General features: G+C 39.2%; 1 protein-coding gene across 8 annotated transcripts in view; it reads right to left on the bottom strand.

Moving 5' to 3' along the window:
* The window catches only part of Pam (peptidylglycine alpha-amidating monooxygenase), a 284277-nt gene that overhangs the window by 60920 nt on the left and 202723 nt on the right, over positions 1 to 20634 (bottom strand). For all 8 annotated transcript variants that reach the window (XM_031368553.1, XM_031368547.1, XM_031368548.1 and 5 more), the window contains exons 8-14: positions 16916 to 16964; positions 15592 to 15659; positions 14363 to 14443; positions 13985 to 14061; positions 12781 to 12884; positions 4054 to 4238; positions 2357 to 2428 (exon numbers count right to left, since the gene is read on the bottom strand). In XM_031368553.1, the coding sequence (XP_031224413.1) occupies positions 2357 to 2428; positions 4054 to 4238; positions 12781 to 12884; positions 13985 to 14061; positions 14363 to 14443; positions 15592 to 15659; positions 16916 to 16964 (636 nt within the window). The remainder of the gene's footprint in view (positions 1 to 2356; positions 2429 to 4053; positions 4239 to 12780; positions 12885 to 13984; positions 14062 to 14362; positions 14444 to 15591; positions 15660 to 16915; positions 16965 to 20634) is intronic.

The following is a 20634-nucleotide window of genomic DNA, read 5'->3' as shown; positions in this document are numbered from 1 at the left end:
GGCGTGGCTCTGCAGGTCACTACTTTCCAGTGGCCATTGGTGTGGCTCTGCGGGTCTCTACTTTCCAGAACTCGAGAGGGGATAATGGATATACCTATTTCGACATGTGAGCACCAGAGCTTATTTTCTGCAACTGAGTTAGAGTAATATTTTTTCCAAGTTATATTACTTTCCTTACAGTGTTTTTCAACTGTAAGTAGAAGAATACATGGTAGGACAGCTTTTCTCTGGACTTCCCAAGAGTCTGGGTACATTTCAAACTTGATGCTATGAAGGAAATGGGAGATACATGGCAGCATGTGAAGGCCGTCAGGCATTTTAAGGGATAACAGGATACATATTTGACAGTCCCTAGATCCCAGCGATTAGAAATAAGACCGGTTAGCTCACAAGGGCTTTAAGCTTTTAGCACTGATCAATGAACTAAAAGAAAAGGACAATCCTGCCTCAGTTTAGATATCTGCAAATGGTGGTCTCGTCCGACATATTTACATTCATGTTATCATTTGCAAATGAATTTTTAGGATTGCTCAAGGTATTTCAAAGACATAAACTCAAACTGTGTCCAGTGTCAAAATAATTAATTGTAAATTTGGACAAATTTCAAAATAGTTACAGTAAACTCTGTTAATACTATCTGCAATTACGCTGCTATTCCGGAGTTGCTTACAAATATATCAACAGAATCGATAAAAAGGTAGCTATTATTCCTTGTGTGGGAGTGGTGCTAGAAGGGTGGCAATGATTGGGATTAAAAAAAACAGATATACCGATTTTTTTAGGACAGTTATCCCCCTGGTTTTGACTTAACACATAAATAGAAAGAAGTTTTATTTTCTTTTAATACTTTATTTTAATACAATATTTTCTTTGTGTGTGTGCCTGTGATGTTTATGTATGTATGTGTGTGTGTATGTATGTATGTATGTATGTATGGTGTATGTATGCATTTGCATGTGTTTGTATGTATATGGGTACACATGTGTGCATGCCTCTATGTGTATATGTGTGTGTATGTGTGTGTGTATATGTTGGTGTATGTGTATGTGTGTGTATGTGTATATGTGTGTATATGTGTATGTGCATATGTTGGTGTATGTGTATGTGTGTGTATGTGTGTGTATGTGTGTGTATGTGTGTGTATGTGTGTATGTATGTATTTGCATGTGTTTGTATGTATATGGGTACACATGTGTGCATGCCTCTATGTGTATATGTGTGTGCATATGTTGGTGTATGTGTATGTGTGTGTATGTGTGTGTATGTATGTGTATGTGTGTGTGTATATGTGTGTGTGTATGTGTATGTGTGTGTGTATGTGTGTGTGTAGGCTCTTCAGTTGATCTCTTCTTTATTTACTGATGCAAGTTTTGGTGTTATTGTTGTTTGTTTGTTTGTTTGTTTGTTTTTTCTGAACTAAGAGCTCAGCCATTTGGCTACTCTACATAGTCAGTTTGACTAGGTGACCCCTTGTCTTGGATTTTCAAACTCTGAGATTACAGACAGGCCACTATGGCTGCCTGCCTTCTATGGAACTGGTGGAGTTGTGAACTCTGTCCTCATGCTTATTCAACAAGCGCCTTTCCCGCTGACCTATATCCTTGGCCCAAGGTCCCACACACTGGGACTAGAAAACACCCACTTCACTTTTGTCTTAAACTGACATGTCTTTATATAAATATTAAGCTAAAGTGGATCGTACTTAGTCTGCGGTGACTTAATAGGATGATCTACTCTAATACCTGACACAAAACAGTATTTTCCAAAGAACTGGTAAGGGACCAGAATTCTGCAGAGGACTTTTTCACTGCCAGCACATGTAGTTTATGACACTGTAGCTTTGAACACTCCTAATACAAAGGACACAGGGAGTAGGATGCCGTCTTAACTCATCAGATGGCAATATAACAGGAGACTATGAAGCCACAGCAGCATCTGTCCTGGCCAGCTGAGGGCAGTGAGGCAGGTTGAATTCACGTGTCATTAATGCATATAGTTAAGAATGTAAGAGTTTAAATGGAGACGTTCACTCGGTTTCAGAAGCTCACGACGCTTGTTTCTCGTGGTTTAATTTGCAATTCTACAAACTGTATGGAAAAACTGTAATAGTAAACAAACTGAAGCAAAGACAGAAAAAAAAGATGAACAGGACTTAATTACACTAGCAAATTTTGCTTTCATATTTAAGTGCAATAAATGACCACTTATTTATAAATTAATTATGTACCATATAAGAACAGTAACGATATGGTCTGAGGCTGACATAGTGACATACACTATCTTACCACTTCCTAAGTTGGCTACCGGTTTGGATAAGGAATGCTTTCATGGCTAGTTACAAAGGGAGGATGCTTACCCTGTTCAAATACCTCTTCCTCTCCCCGTTTTGGCTGCTGTATTAAAACACTCTTTTCTTTGTTTTCTGTTTCTGTAAAAGATCGAGGAGGTTGATCATGAATTATCAGCATGTATTATATACTTTATTAGTTTACTGGGATTCTACCATCCAAACAATAGCTTTAGTATTATTCAGGATCTTATGGTCATTACATGATATACTCTCATTTCCCATCTGCCACTTGCAGGACGACCACCTGTCTTGTTACATAACCAGGCTAGCTACTTTTTTGGTAACACATCAGTTACAGAGCATTAAAAAAAAAGTTCCAACGAAGTACTCATATTTATTTTTTAAATGAACATAGTGATATTTAAGGCACTTTAAAAAATATAAACTTCAGCCAGGCGGTGGTGGCACACACCTTTAATCCCAGCACTTGGGAGGCAGAGGCAGGTGGATTTCTGTGTTCGAGGCCAGCCTGGTCTACAGAGTGAGTTCCAGGATAGCCAGGGCTACACAGAGAAACCTTGTCTCGAAAAAAAACATATGTAAATGTATATATATATATTATATTTATATATAAAAACTTCAATTTTCTAAATATATTAGCATGATAGTCAATGACCCAATTACTAGCTGCTGTGGCATCTCATGGTGGAATTTACAAAACTCTATAAAGCCTTAGCGAACTTCATGCGGGAACAATTTGAAACTGCAGGAATGACAGTCAAGTGTGACCATTCTGCAGATGAGCAAAATGCTCAAGCATGGGTTTGAGAATCAAACCTCAAGAGCAAAGACAAGGAATGACAAGAATTTATCTTTCACTTGAAAAGGCACATTGTACAGAAATGGCTGGAGGTAATAAACATCTGGAGTGTGGACAATTTATAAGTCGTGGATGTCATTCCTGCATAATGAATGAACGAAGTAAGGAAAATAAAAATAACAGGAATTATATGAAGAAAGACTTACATTGGTGGAATTGGTCACAAGACTAACAGTCTTTTTGTCACTGGCTGAGATTTGATGTGTGTGTGTGTGTGTGTGTGTGTGTGTGTATGCATATATAGATGTGGGTGCTTGCTTGTTCATTTGCTACAGTTATTTAAGTGCTGTACCTGTGTATATACATGTGTGCTTGCTCAGACATGTGTGTGTGAGGTGAGTGTCTATTTGTACATGAAAAATGTGTGTGTACTATGCACTGTAAATGTGTGCATATATTTGTGTGTGTGTTTATGTTGCTGTTTTTACACATGAATGTACATGTTTGTGGAGACCAGCTATCAATGCTGGATGTTGAGACAGCGTCTTTTATTGAGTCAGGAGCTCACTCACTGATTGGTTTATGCTGGGTGGCCAGGAGAGCATTGGGCTTCTGCTTTCTCTGCATTCCTATTGTGGGGTTATGGGTGTACACCACTGTGTCTCATTTTTTACACTAGTGATGGGGATCTGAATCCAGGGCATCATGCTTTGGTGCCAAACACTGTATCAACTGTGTTTTACTTCTTTTACTTCTTGATGGAAATATGTCAGGGAGTGGAGGTTGTACATGAAAGAAAGAGAGGAATTAAGAATATGTGTACATATGCATTTGGTTAAGGAGGCTAAAAATAATTGATTAATCATGCAGTCAAGTGAGATACAAAAGAGGAAAATACAGAGCACAAAACCATCTGGTACCCTGCATTAAACATCCGACTCACCTTTGTGATGCCCATGCACCATCACCATGTCAGATTTTACAGGAATTGGAATATTGGCCTCTGCTGGGATAGTTCTGAACATATCTGGAGCCACATTCTGCGTACAGGTCATGAAGGAAACTGCATGCTTGGCTTCCATGTAATACATAATGTACAAGTTGCACATTTCATCACTAGATGTGCCACTGCAGGGAGAAGAAAGTGGACAGAACATAGAAAGCGTTCATATAAAACCCATCCTTGATGCAAGAAAAAATGCAACCTGTAAGTCTGCCCACAGTGGACTCAACAGTGAAGAACTGCGTCTATTTTATATTTCCCATTAAACCCATCATCGTCTTCAACACCAAAGGTGCATTTCCATCAAACACTGAAGTATTGGTGTCTGGTGACTCTGTGGACATCACCCAGCATCACAGATAAAAATGGTATTTAAGTAGCTCAGAGATTCAGGTTTCCTCCTAAATCCTTTTGTTCTTTATTTACATACTGTGTTATAAAACCTACACATAAATCAATTACATTTTTAGTAAATTACAGCATTTGCTTAATGGTAGTGTGGTGGTTTGTTCCAGTTGATAACTGCAACAATGTAGAATCATCTGGTGTCCCAGTTTCATCTCTGTTGCTTTGAAGAGAACTCCCTGACCAAAAGCTAAATAGAGGTGGAGACGGTATATTTCAGCTTACAGGTTAGAGGATGAGAGGGGAGAAGCTCCAGGAGGAACTTAAAGCAGACATGATGGAGGTGCACTAGCTGGTGACTCAAGCTTAGCATTCTTATAAGCTCAGGGTTACCGGCTTAGATTTAGTGTCCTCTACAGGATGCTGGACTCTCCTGCATCAACCAGGAATGAAGTCAGTTTCCCAAATGCAAGACACTGGACTAATCCGATCTAGGAAGTCATTGAGTTGAGTCCCCACTCTCAGATGACTGCAGCCTGTGTCAAGTGGATAGTGAAAGCTGTGGGACTTCTGGGAAAGGTGTTTCAGTGAGAATGATCTAGATTAGATTCACCTGTCAGCTTGGCTGTGGGTGATTGGTTGATTTCTTTAATTGATGTGGGAAGAACTGGTCTAATAGTGGTGGCACCATTCCCTGGGTTCGGGTTCTGGGCTAAAAGGTGTTCGGAGCCCAGATGCATGCATGCATGCTTCTTTTCTCTGCTCTTGACTATGGATGTCACAAGCTGCTTTGATTTCCAACTACCTTTCCTTCTATGCAAAGATGGTCTCTAACCTGCAATCATGAGCTAATGAACCCTTTCTTCCCTAAGCTGAGCTTTTTAAATCAGGATATATTATCAATCCAATGGAAGCAAAAGTAGGGCAGATGGTAAAATTTAAAATTCTTCAATAGGAATATCATCTATTACTTACAAGCGCACTTACTGTCCAGTGCCTAGAAACTTGTTTGGGATTCCCTGGCACCTTTTTATGGTCACATGACTCCCAAAGCATCATAAGTAGATCTCTGGTAGCTGACGGTGGGACTGGAGCTAGGTACCGAGGAATGGAAGAACGGCCAGCAGCAATTCCCAGTGAATACAAGTCACCTTTCCTACGGGATGCACACCCTACCCAGGTAGTACTGTACAGCTGACAGATAATGCTAAGTACAGATGTTTAAAACAATGAAACATCCAATTCCAAGAAAACAGACCAGGTGATAGAAATAACACCCGACCCTTTACAGACATGCTCACTCTACCCAGACTACCAGATATCTAAATCTCTCTGTGGTGATGAAGGCTTTGTATCCACACACTTCAGAAGGCTTGTAGAGTAACTTAGTTCTGAATAAAGAACACTCCATTTCGCTTATTAGTTGTAACCATTTCTAGCAACCCTAATCAAAAAGCAGCTTTTTAACACCGACTGTTTGCTCCAAAGAAATTCATCAGAGTTGATTTTTCCAGCAGTGTCATGCGGCAATCAATTCCTTTCTATAGCAACATAGATGACATCAGCAAGAAACGGGAAAAAAATAAAAATCTTTTCCAAATCGGATGTGATTCCTGTAAGCTGTGAAAATGTATGGTTCCTGTGAGACCTCGGGAATCAGCTCTTGCAATGAGGACAAGCTCTGTGGATGCTTCAGAAATCATTTGGCTTCTTACTGCAAATCTGATATATGTCATTTTAACAGCCTTTTCCATGCAATAAAAGCAAATCGTGAAGTGAAGCAACCTTGAGCCAACACCTGCTCACTATGCACTTCTTCATGGTGTCAAAACACCATCCAAAATCATCTTTGAACAGCTTTAGAGCTGGCCAGAAAATTATGTGCTCTAAGAAGAATGGGTGGTGGCATAATAAAAGGACATGGAAAAAGGAAGCTTCTTTTGGTTTTAGCCTTCATGCCATGTCTATCTTGTAGGCAGGCTCATCTATGACTCCGTCACTGATATTAGAGCCTATTCTTTGAGAGTCAAAGGGATACTGAGGACAACCAGAAATATCTAGCTTCATAGCATGAATACCTCTCACTTTTTTGGATTTTCCATCAGCAGACAGACATTGTTGGACTAGACGGACCACAGCCTGTAAGCCTTATGATAAATTCCTTTTTAATATACATAGATGCACTCTAGAAGTCCAATTCCTCTAGAGAACTCTGACTAATACAGAACCCATAGCCCCTAGTGAAATGCAAACAATAACTAAATCGCCCAACAACAACAACAACAACAACCAACCAACCAACCAACCAAAGAGCAAAAGCCAGAGCCGGGCAGATCCAGCAGAGAATTCTGTCAGACCTTCAAAGAAAACTAATGCCAACATTCCTCAATATCCCACAAAATGGAAATTGAAGGCATATTGCCTAATTCTTTTTATGAAGCCACTGTTACCCTGATAACAAAATCATATAAAGAGCCAACTAAAATAATCATATTTGCTAATATTCATTATAAAAATAAATGTAAAAATTCTCAATAAAACACATATAAATCAAATTTCAAAAAGATTATTCCCTATGATCAAGCTGGCTTTAATCTCAGAGATATAGGGATGGTTTAACACAGGTAATTCATTAAATGTATCCCATTACATAAACATACTGAAACAAACAAACAAACAAACAAAAAAACCGCACTGTCATTAGATGCAAAAAAAAAAAAAAAAAAAAAAAAAAAAACTTTGACAAAACCCAACACTCCTTAATGATAAACTCCTAGAGAGCCTAGCGATATGTCCTAGTTTGGGTTACCTATTGGTTTGATGAAGCAACATGATAAAAAGCAAGTTGGGGAGGAAAGGGTTTATTTAACATACACTTCTGCATCATATTCTATCATCAAAGGAAGTCAGGGCAGGATTTCAAGCAGGGCAGGAACCTGGAAGCAGGAGCTGATGTAGAGGTCATGGAGGGGTACTGAGTACCGGCTTGCTCTGTGTGACATGCACAGCCTGCTTTCTTATAGAACCCAGGACCACCAGCCCAGGGATGACACCACCTGCAGTGGGACTGAATGCTCACTCATCAATCACTAATTAAGAAAATGTACTACAGGACTGCCTATAGCTTTATTTTACGGAAGAATTTTCTCAGTTGAAGCTCTTTCCTCTCCAATGACTGTACCTTCTGTCAAGTTGATATAAAGGTAACCATCACAGGACACAAGAGATATCAGCCAACATAATAAAGGCAATGTACACTAAGCTCTCAGCTAGCATCAGCCTTAAAAGGACAGAAACTCAAAGCAATTCCATTGAAACTAAGACAAGGTTGTCCACCATATCTATTCAATAAAGTACTGGCAGTCTTAGCCAGAGCAATAAGACAACTGGAGGAGATCAACTGGATACAAATAGGAAAGGGAGAAGCCAACCCTATCTTTATTTGCAGATGATATGACTGCATACATAAAAGGTAATCAATCTGCGAGCAAGGAGCTAAACTGTGAAATGTTTGCTAAGAAGAATCATCAGCCTATCCAGTGATGAGAAAAACAAGTTACTCCCGTTGCCAGGAAACCAGTAAGAGGGCAATCGGTAAAGGGTTAGAATATAAAATACGAAACGAGCATAAACTAAAGTAATCTTACATCAATGCTGGAGGCAGGGAAAGTGACGACTAAGTTAGAAATCATGCATTGGAAAGTACGAAGTCATACACTTGAAAAGGCTCATGAAGCCATGCGTCTTGAGGGAGAACCTACAACCCAAAGCCTTTACACAAGCATGTTTCATGTTAGTAGTTTTAAATCTGACGTGTTTTGGTGGGCCTGGAAAGACAGGAAACCTCAAGAAATGATTGGTGAATGAAGAATATTCTTGCTGAATAACTGCCTGTAATTTATCATGTTCTGACATACTAGTCCTGATACACCATACACCTGAATGATGACTTAGTTCAAATGCATGTATTTTTGGTGGTATTTCTGAAAAGTATTTATTTGGATCTATGTATCTACTGTCTACCTCAGCTTCATGGAGGCTTCTATAAAAAATGTTTCCTAATACAAAGGTTCATAATGGTGTTTTGAGAAGGTGCCAAGTCTTCTGAAATGAATCGCTAGAACCCCAAGGTCTGTAGGTCACGCTGAGGTTGCAGGCAGTGGCACTGCACACTCAATGGTATCTTTCCCTAGTCCCGTTTCTTATCATCATCAACAGGAGCTGCGTTCAAATATAATCATAATGGGTCACACTAACTTGGGAAATTAATATGAGATGTTAAAGATTTTGTTTTATGGAAGCTATGTGCTTTTAAAGATGCACAATAAGGGAAAAGTATTTATCATATTCCTTCCGCTTTGCAAATACCACCCTTAAAAACATTGATTAATAAATAGATGGGAGGTAGAAAGGAGGCTATTTTGGAAGAGAGTTGGTACTGCAGGAGAAAGAAGGGGACAAGAGAAGAAAATGTGGGTGACAATGAACAGAGTACATTATACTCGTGTATAAAATGTCACAAGAGACACTCATTGTTTTGCATGTGATACAATAACAGTGAATGCTGAATTAAAATGGTAATCAATGTGCTTTATTTGTTTAGGACAAATATCTTCTATACATTGTCATTACTATCCTCTGTTTATATTGTTATAACATAATACATTTCAAGAGAAAAGATGAGTAAACAGGTAAATGCTACCTGATAAGCATCAGGATTTAGATATTTAGTCTAAAAACTTTTGGGTGATTAGTTGACTTAATTAGCTTAATCGACTGACTTAAATAGATTCTAATTGTTTAAACATGGCTAAACATTTGAAATTAATTTAGAGACGTGTCTCATTGAATGTAAAATATGTACCACAGGCATAAAGTATTGTTTTTTTTACAGATTTACTGGAACAACATTATTACTATATATTTTATGCAGTTTCTTCTTTAAGATATATCATTTCATAATTTATGACAAATATATATTTATATGTAACATTTTATCTTTCAGTACATTTGCTAATTTATCTAGACTTAAATACAAATGTTTAAAAGTACATTTGACACTAGTTTTTATTGACAAATCTTAGTGCCATGTACTATGAGCGATAGCATGCTTTAGCATGTGCACACGATAAAGAACTTACTTTGGTATATCCATCATCTTGTAGAACCATCACTTTTTCATACTCAGGTACTTGAAACTTATTTATTTTAAACATATATGTTCTTGTATATAGTCACTTTGTTGTCTAATAGAAAAGGCTATTTTCTTGTCTATTTAAAAATGTATTCTCTTCAGCCAACCATTTCCATTCAGTCCTACTTCAACTCTACCTCTGAATCCTGTTGTTACTCTTAACTCTTCAGCATTTTTAGATTGCACATATAAAAGTAAGATGGGGGGGTGGAGAGATGGCTCAGTGGTTAAGAGCACTGACTGCTCTTCCAGAGGTCCTGAGTTCAATTCTCAGCAACCACATGGTGGCTTAAAGCCATCTGTAACGGGATCTGATGCCCTCTTCTGGTGTGTCTGAAGATAGCAACCGTGTACTCATATACATAAAATAAGTACTTCTAAAAAAAAAAAAAAAAAAGGAAGACTGCTGGCCTGACAACTCAGTGGATAAAAGCCCCTGCCAACAAGCCTAAGGTTCTGAGTTCAATCCCCGGATTCAGGGTATAAAGAGAGAACGGACTCCTCCTAGTGGTCCCCTGACTTCCACACATATGGTACGACACAGGTGCTTGTATATACCAAACAGGCACACATACACACCAAATAAATGTAATATTTTAAACAGTAGTATCATTCAGCATTTGTTTCTCTGTACCTGGATTATTTTACTTAGCACAAAGTCAGATTCATCCATGTTGTGACAATTTCTTTTCCTTTTCCTTTAAAGGCTGAACAGTGTCCCACTGTGCAATATGCCACATTTTCTTTTCTATTCTCTCATAATAGACATGTAGATTGTTAAATCGACCTATTTGTTTTGTTTTGAGATGCTATCTTCAGATGAAGCAAAATCAGAGCCAAGGTTGGCTTTGAACTCACGACGTATCCCAGAAAGTTCTCACACCTACAGTCCTCCTGTTGCAGCCTCAACAGATGTGTAGCACTGAGCTTGGATCTATTTCTCAATGGCAATAGTTTGAAATGAATCTTTAATATGAAAACTAAGTTTCTATTTTTAAAATGCTTTTTGATAGTTAATCATGATTGTTCCTCTAACCAAACATTTTTCTAGTCTAAACATTTTAAGATTACAAGAGTCTAACTTGGCTAATGTAAAATATCACTTAACTGAAAAATTTTACTTGTGGGACAAAGCCAGTGAGAATTCGGTGGTGGTATAGGGCAAAATGCATCCAAAGTCAGGTTGATAATTCTCTAAAGGGACTCCCAACTAGCCTGGAGCAACTATGATTTGTACCAAACTCCTTCAAGGTCTGGGTAAGACCTACATCCAGTGAGCTTGCCTGCCTATATGTGTTTGTGTGTGTGTGTGTGTGTGCATGTTTGTATTTGTGTGTGTGCTTGTGTGCGTGTTTGTGTGTGTTTGTGTGTGTGCGTGTTTGTATGTGTGTTTGTGTGTGTGTTGTTAGGTGGGAGGAGAGGAAGAATGAGGTTTACAAAGAATAATTTAATAAAAGAATCTTTCTTTTCCATTTACATTTTCAGCTGTGATCCTATTGTACCCTGGTGACTACACCTGTTAATGTACAAAACCCAGAAACACTGTAGACAGTATTTTTCCTAAATTTAAAAGACATATGAAACATTATATGCATATATAATATGCATTATAATAAAAATTTTATTCACCATTAGATTTCTTCAAACATGTCTTGTTAGTTTATTATTCTGGAAAAACTGTGTCAGTAGTATAAATTAAACATTCAAAATTCAGGCTCATCCAATAACTTAATGTACCATAATCATTTTCTATTTCATCTGTATTAAAAATAGTGCTTACTTTATCTCACCAGAGAGTTACAGAAGGATGGAGTAATATCCTGATTTTAGAGGATTATTTTAAAGCAAAATGTATAATTTTAAAAAGACTAGAATTATTCTAGACTCACGAACCCGAAGGAAGTATTGGCATTCTCCTTCTGGCCCTGTAACAAGCCTTAATGCCTACGGCTGGATTCCCTCCAGAGGAATCCACAGACAGTCTGGCCAGGGCTGTAACGATGCCCCTTCACCCAAAGGGTTAAGGTCCGGGAGGCTAAAATACTCTGCTGCCTCACACTTAAGCTTGCAAATCGATACATGTAGCACTCTTGAAAGTGTTTATTTTGAACTACTTTCTTTATTTTCTGAGGTTAACAAAATAACCTCTGGCATTTAACTACCATCCCTGTGGCCCCACAAGAGCACAAAACAGAGAGCAGCTGATCAATACCGGCTGCATCACGTTACCTCAAGTGTCAAAGACTGTCACAGAGTGCATGACCCGTTCCCTTTCTCCAGTATGGTGTGTCTACAATGTCCTACCGTCCTTTACGATAAGTCAATAAGTTTATTGATTTTTGTCCAGTCTTCTCCAAAAATTTAAGAATTACACTAGGCAAGCTGCTTCAAAGCTCCTTCTTTAATAAAGATGGGTAGTTTTCCCACTCAAATAAATTGGAAACCCATCTTCTAAGAAAACCCATCATTCATGAAAACTCCATCAAATGCTCCTGTCCTTCCTGTCTCCTCTCCTGTGTGGTTCCTGCTTGGTAGTCACTACTCTTCTGAAAAGCTTTCTGTATCATCTTTACTTTCTGTAACTACTCTCAAGTTTCCAAGAGCACTCGGAAAGTGTCTTTGAATCTAGTTCACCTGCATCCTTTTCTAACAGAAAGCCCATGGAAGTTTGCCTTTCATTTTAAACTTCTAATTTATTTCTAAAAGAGTCCTTAACGTGTTAGAAATTGTCAATATGTTTTAGGACACAAATCAGAATTATTTGAAGGGGCTTTGGCATTTTGAAAAGTAGTGACTTCTCGGCATCCCTTGTTGGGAAGGGAAGGGCTATCACCGTCACTCGGTACACAAGCAAAACTGAGAATTACAGACTGGAAATCAGCACACTGAAAGAATTATGGGTGAGGTTGTTATTCTGCTTAAGGTTAAAGTGAGGGCAAAAGGACTCACATGAAAGAAATGTTTCCAAGGGAGGCCACTTTCTAGGCCTTTTCCATAGCAGTCAGTTAGAGAGTGATCCAGTGCTACATTGTCATAAGGACTCCCATGTATAATTCATTCAGAGGTAACTGTTACCTACATCCATCCTTAACCTGGTATAACCCAATAGGGGGAGTGCAGAATCTTACCCAATGTGGGTGGCTTCTGTCCTTCCTTCACCAGTGAACACACATCTGGCTGCCAGTATATCACCAAAAGTAACATCTACTGGGTGTTCCACAGGGTAGAAAGCCTGCCCCAAAGATAAAAACAACAATGAATTAAAATCACTATTACCCAGAACTTCATGTTGAAATAATGTGAGGTTTGGAGCATTGTGGGTAGAATGCATGAAGACAGACACACAGAAAGCTCCCCTTATCCTTTCAAAAATAATCGCTAGATAAAATGAGTTCTCTCTTAATTAATCAGTTCCACACTATAGCTCGAGTGCCAGAGTTTAAAATAAACAAACACTATTTATAAAGAACTCCGCGCCCCAGTAAGACTGGAAGAAGAGATTTCTGAAATGGACTGAATAGTGATAGGGTGGAAAATACTAACACCATATTAAGATGATTCCCAGTGACGCCGCTATGCCCATAGATCCGTGCATTGCTCAACTTTCATCAAAATGTTTCATCTTGCACAGATGGCAATTCACAGGGATCCCAGGTGGTCAACAAACAGAGAAGAGGAGAGCTTGGAGAGTTCAGCCCTAACCAGGATGGTCAGATCATACCAGACCTCCTCAGAAGAGACAGCAGAAGGTTGTGAACGCAGGAGGTGGTGGGTGACTTCAAGGCAACAGTGTTTTCTGGATAGAACAGAGCAGCTGCACATAGGAGGTAAAAACATGAACAAGACCTGTGCAGGCTCAAGCCAGACAAACTCTTAGAACTGAGGTGGACACGGAGTCCCTCTGAGGGGGACTGAGGAACGGCTGTCATTTGATGGCTGCTGGGCGCACAGTCAGTTTTCACTAATTGTATGACTCCTGGTTCGGCTGACCCCTGCGCCTGGGTAGGGTCCACTCCAAAGAGTATTCAGTAATATACACGGGACTTCACAGCTTTAAAAAAGCCAAAGAATTTACAGTTGGGTGGGTAGGAAGGTCTGGTGGATCTGTGGGGAGTCGGGTGGGGAGGTTGAGTATGATCAAGGCCAATTATATGAAATTCTCATAGAACTCCTAAAAATACTGCCATCACATCACAAGAACTGATGAAGTACTAAACTGGAAATTCTAAACAGGAATTTATATTATAGAGATAGATAGTGTGAGGACAGAGTCTTATATAAGGCATTAAAAGGAAATTCCTTCCTCTGGGGATGAAGCTTGACTCTACATACCTGCGGCAGCTGGGGGCTCTGGCGTCCGATCAGTGTCCATTGTCCATTCCTTAGTCTGTACCCGCTCACCACCTTACCTTGATGAACACAAACCAGAATGGAGCACTGTAACAAATGATTCGGAAACCCGGGGCCACATTCAATACTTAACTTTCCTTGCAAAAATAAAACTAAAGTATTTTTCAGATTTCAAACTGCTGACTATCTTAACGAAGCAGCATAAGAAATCAAGGAATTCGATAAAGACACACTTGAAATGTAAGAAATATATACTAAAAAAAGATATACTTAAGGTCTAGTATAACTCAATTTTTATATTTACAGTATGAGCAAGCACATGAGAGTATTTACAATTTAACATGTGGCTTCAGTTCTTACCTAAGTGGTGAGTGTGGACTCTGTAGGCGAACACATGCATTGGATACATTTTGTAATGGCAGGAAATGTCAGAATTCACTACTGCAGGGATGAAGGCACAGAGAGAAGTCACTATGCAGTTGGAAAACATCTTATTTATTATTTATTTACTTATTTATTTATGTTAAGAGTATGTATGAGGTAGTCTCAGGCTCTAGCTCTTGGATCTCTTGTGGAAGGGATGCTCACTCTGTAGGCATCAAACATTTATTCTGGGCCACACATCTTACTAACGTGTGTTAAGTAAGAGTCTCTGGCCTCACACTTATTTCTTCAAGTCTTTTCTATACTGTATATTTTGATCCTATTTCCTCTCAAACATTCCTTTTATTCAATAACAGATGATAAGGACCAGATCGATGTACTCTCTGTGAAGGCGAAGGCATGGTTTGTTGGTTATCTCTTTTTCTTGAAATTTATTCCATTGAAAATAGTAAGTTTGTTTTTATATTAGAGCAAGAAGAAATTTAAAAATTGAATATAAGTACCTAGAGCCACTAAATTAGTAACTCATGTTTACAATAGGCCCATTCAATATGCCTTTCCTCTCTTACAGTCTAACAAATAATAAAGACTAAATGAATATGACTTTAAAGTAGATTTTAAAAACAGAAATAGATAAACTATACTAATAACTTTAAAAGATCCTTACTCAAACAAGCAAACCACACTCAATGTGATATTTTTGTTGGTTCAATGATGCTGTATGTATTCTTGTAGTTTATTCTAGTTTAGGAGAATCGTGTGACGGTTCCACTTTGCAACTTAGAGAACTTAGTATATCTAATTACTAAAGCTGAGCCATGTTGGATTTTCCAGCCTCCTGATTTTTTTTTTTGAAGCTTTCCAACATAATAGTTTATACTGCTATATATGATGCAGTTTAACTTTTTAGATGTAAAAAATTAATAGGTGATTTGTACAATAAAACTAGTCTTTATATAACAAACCAGCAAACCATGGACCTCCATTTTGGCATATCTATAAATAAATGTTAGAAAACCAATAACTTACTGGCTTATAATGATTTTTAAAATCTATTTAAAATCCAAGGACAGTAAAGAACTGATTTATTTTTCAGATATGCATCTAAATATTGACCACTTTATAAGTTCATAGAGTGCACTATGAATCTCTTCTTAGAGGCTAGTTGATGATGTAATGGTAACTACTAAGAGGCCACACCTCACCTTTCTCTCCTGGTGGAATAACAGTGTCGACAGACATCATAAGGTACATGCCCGCAATTAAAGGCTGCCTAAAAATTAAAATAAAAAATGTAAAAGTATATATATATATACACACACATATAAATTATATATATTTTTCTCTCAGTTTTGTGAAAAAGCCAAAATACTCTATTGGAAATATATGACAAGCTAGTTTCTAAAATGCAACTCTCATGCAAATCAAAATGAAGCTGAATGGGAAAATAGAATATATATATTATTTTTTCTTAATAATTGCTTCATTTTTGTGAAGGTTTACCACAGTTATTTTCATATGGGAGCTTGTTTATGCTAAAAGGGCTGCTTTTTCAGTCAAATGCCAAGGTAGGGATCACTAGGAAAGGTTTTGTTGTTGTTTCTGATTCAATTAACATTTAAAACTAAACAGTAAATAAAGCAGATTATTCTCCATAACCTGGGTAGGTCTCATCCCAGCCTTAAAAGTCCTAAGAAGACTGAGTTCCCTTGAAATGGTCAACTTTTCCCTACAAACTGACTTTGGACTCAATAATATCACCATCATCTGTCCTGAATTTCCAGTTAGCCCTCCACATGCTGGACATGTCAGTCACAGAGCATGGGTCCTTACTGATCCCACTCTCCCTTCTCCTCTCTTCTCCCCTCCCCTCCCTTCTTCTTTCTTCTCTCCTTTCCTTTCCTCCACATCTTCCTTCTTCCTTCCCTTCCCTCCTCTTCTGCTCATCCTATTGCCCTCCTTCATAATTCAAGCTTCTTTGGAGGTTTTAACAGTGTTGTTGTGATTCAGAGTTGTCACACACATGTTCTTGTTTAATGTTCTCTCCCTTGACTGTTGGCAATATAAGTGTAGAAAGTGACGTCTAACAAATATAGCCAGGTGATGGCATGATACTACAAGATTACATCACTAAATAACAAATGGCTCAAACCCCATCTTTTGAACAAGCCCTTGCTTTATTATGATTATTAATGCTTATCTTATGTTTGATGCAACTGTATCAACCCTGTCCCAAATTCCTGTTAGCCCTGCATACTCTGGACTTGTCAGTCCCATACCATGTCTCCTCATTGTTGGCAGCTATGTGAGAGACTGGAGGCGGCTCTTCCATGGCTGAACCTAACAACCACTGAACCCCTATATAGCCTTTCACTGAAGCCTTTTTGTAAGACTTCAGGCTGCCCAGGCCCTTGACACTGAGATAATAAATATTGATTTGAGGCAGTCATTTTGGGTTAATTCATCTTCTACATCAGATAACTTAAAAAAAACTCCAAGATCTTATCTGGAAAACCTGGAGGCACTTACGGCACACGTGTAAGATGTAAGGACACACCAGAGCAGTCTTTGTGATTATCTGAAGAAAAAAGCAGAAACAAAAGACAAAAACCACAGACACATGTTAGATATGAACATGCGGAACAGATCTCGAAGCAGTGTGCTTTTGTGGACACCTGGTGGATACTACTTAAGACCTCAAATTGTGTGACATTTGTTCTATGAAGTACTTCACGGGCGCGTTCCTGATCTCAGTTTTCACAACCACCAATGGATCACTAGGGTGAAGGCGAACTGCCTCCTGACTCCATTTGTACCCACACTGCAGACACAGAGGCAGAGAAGCATGTGGCTGCTGTGTTGTGCATCCTTGTTACTGCAGGAATGCGTGGGGGAGTTGGTGAACTTGATATGTACAGTCAGGCTTCTGCTGCTCCCGACTTTCCTTCCATGAGGGTCTGCCCCTTGAACTGTGAGCTAGAATAAATTCCATATCCCTTGATTTCTCTCACCAGACTATTTTATCACACTGGCAGGAAGAGAAACCAGACAGTGTTTTATACATACATAAAAGATACCTCTGTCTAGTCCCCTTAATCAATTTCTGGGAAATACTATTTTCACAAAAATTTCACAGAAGTTTCTCTCGCTTCTTCCCTCCCTCTCTCTCTTAATAATTTCAAGTGCTTTTGCAAAGAATGAGAACTTATGGCACAAAACAAAGCCTTTAACTCCAGGAATTGGTTACATCGAATCAAGTTATTGACCAAGGAGGCCCCCTCGAAACCTGCAAACACTCAGGCCGTTGGCAAGGCTATTGGTTGTTCTACACACCTGTTCATAAGACCTTATTACTGAACCCAATCCCTACTCCACTCACTGAAGAGGGGGAAGTCAAGCTTCGTGTCCACCTGGAGTCTTCACTCCTACTGACTAGTGTTGGTGATACTGTAAGGCACTCTACACTGTCCCCAGGGAGAACAGTCACCACTAACCCAGCTGCAAACCCCTTGCTCTACAGCGGTGATCTGCCTGCAGTTATGCTGGTGCAACAGCGGCAGGAAAACCTTGGAATTAACCAACCACTATATGATGGGGCTTAAAGCCCACTCTATGAGACAGAGCCCATGCTCAGGGGGTGGGTATAGCACCTGAGACTGAATAGGCCATGGACCCGGGGAGAAACCGAAAACCAGAAAGCTCTTCTGCTAAAGGAATGTAGCAGTGACAACTTATACGTGTGATACTCCTAGATCAGTGGCTGGCTCAGCCATCGTCAGAGAAGCTTCCTCTTGCAGCAGATGGGAAGGAACACAGAGACCCACAACCGGACAGTGTGCAGAGAGCAAGGGGCTTTGGAGCACTGAGTTCTGAATGGGATGTTTCCAGCAAATCCCTCCCCACGGGGTTCAGGAAAGTCTGAGGAAGAGGAGGCAGAAAGATTGTCAGAGTCAGAGGAAACGGACCACACCAAGCCGACAAGGCTCTCTAGACAAATCAGGACAGATGCACATAAGAGCTCAAACCCCTAAGGGCATTAGGAAAGGGGTCCACATGAGTCTAAAGAGGCCAGATGGAGTCCCAGAACAGAGAGAGGAGGTGGACACAAGCCCAAGATCCCAAACCAGCAGTCTCCAACTGGTAACTGCTTGCGAAAGAAAACTTAGTTTTCTCCAATGGGGTCTTCCTGGGTATCCAAGCCACACTTAAGGGCAGGCCCCATGCCCAACAGCAGATGGTAACACAAAATTAACTCAATGGTATTGTTGTCTTCCTCCCTCTCGTCTCTTCCTTCCCTTCCCCCTTTGAGTATATAATATGGTTTCCTGTTTTGTGTCTTTATGAGCTTTCTGTGTGGGAGAAAGTGTGTGTGTGTGTGTGTGTGTGTGTGTGTGTGTGTGTGTGTTTTGTCTTTGGTTCCCCTTTTTGGTTGTTTTATTTTATCTTACTTTATTTTTCTAATGAGAAGAAAGTGAGGAGGTGAGCAAGAAAGGGTGTGGCTTGGGTGTGTGAGTTAGGGAGTTAGGGAGGATCTGAGAGAAGAAGGACAAACTAGTCAGAATCTCTTGTAGGAAAAAAATGCTATTTTCAATTAAAAAAAGAATGAGAGTTTAAATAGAGGTTTCAGAATGAGGTGGTTAAATAATAATACTGAATAATGAACACAGGTATATCTTAAATTTTGTCTATGTTTTAAAAAATAGAAATGACGAATGAGGATGATTCCTTCACTTATTTAATAAGAACACTGACTTCTGAGAGCAGACTTCCTTGTATGAGCTACATGTAACTTAATAAACATAGCCAGTCTGTACTACTTTCAAAATGATTAGTTGATGATCTCATGGAGAAACATGTGAAAGCCCATGGTGACTGACAGAGAATGGTTAAAGTAGACCTTCATTCACAGCAGATGAACTCCAAACCCTAGGGACTCACTTAATTAGCTTAGAAAATTGCAGAAAGTATTTTTTCATGTGCATGAAAATCCTAGTGAACTTAAAGGTTATTTTAAGAAATGACAATCATTTTCATTCAATTAAAACTGAGAAATGCATAGCACTCAGCCCTAGGCTGGAGCTAGCAGGCAGTGAAGGGGACTCATTGGTTTCTTTAGACATCATAGAGGGGAGGTACAGAAAGGCCAACACCGAACGGCTAGAAAATGCACTGGATAAGACAATGTGAGACTGGTCTGCAGAAAAATACCACAAGCCCAGGTCTGGGTGAAATGGTCTGGCCACAAGATCTGGTGATGAGGATTACAGGTAGAAAGATAGTCAAGCGCTCTAGAAGGACTTGGTATGCTCATGGGACCAGAGGGTCAGTGACAAATAACCCCAGTAAACATGGGCTGCCGGATGACTGTAAGTCTGGAAGCTGGGAGTTCACAGTGTGTGCATAGTGGCTTCAGAGTTTTATGCTATGTGCAAAGACGCCATGCAATAAGTGACAAGAACACGTAAAATGCCCCTGTAGCAAGGGCCTGGAACTTATGTATTATCACTAACTACTGAATGTTAAGTCTAATAGCTTTTGGTTGTTGGTTGTTTTGTGGCACTGGGTATGGAAACAAAGGTCTTGTGGTAGGAATCAGGTATTCTGTCACTGGGCAATATCCCTTCCCTAGTAATTTTCATTTTTTTCATTACACTGTTTGATGGGACAGCCTTGTCCCCTGTTCAGTAGAAATACAAGCAATGAGTACACTGTGCATAGTGAATCGCCTTCTGCACTTTCCTTACACTGTGCCTGAAATCACTGAGTGAATCATAGTCTAACTTTTATTACAGAAACTGGCTCACCCTCTTTATCACGACTTTACATTTTTTTTTAATCTTAAAAATTAAACAGACACCTAAGAACTACTAAAAAAATTAATGGAACAAAATTCTGAAAGTCATCTCGAAGTACACGCCTACATAAGCGTTTTAACTTCATGGCTAAACCTGTCACCAGGTATGGGTAGCAGGAATGTTGCTCATGGCATGTTGCCTCACAGCTATGGCCAGGGCTAAGGAAAGGATGCACTCTCCCATTCGAGGACGCATTAGGAGTGTCCTCGCCTGCAGCTTCTCTGAAAGCACATCCACTAGAAGCAAACTTTAAGGATGTTTATAATCCTCTTATCATAAGTTTTCCCAGATTAAATGCTATATTTCAAAACATTAAAATACATTGTTAAACACACACACATACATACACACATTCACAGAATGAGAGAGAGACAGAGAGAGAGAGAGAGAGAG

Source organism: Mastomys coucha, unplaced genomic scaffold, assembly GCF_008632895.1.
Source record: "Mastomys coucha isolate ucsf_1 unplaced genomic scaffold, UCSF_Mcou_1 pScaffold14, whole genome shotgun sequence".
In the NCBI taxonomy this organism is placed as follows: Eukaryota; Metazoa; Chordata; class Mammalia; order Rodentia; family Muridae; genus Mastomys; species Mastomys coucha.
This window is presented reverse-complemented; position numbering and strand designations above follow the sequence as displayed.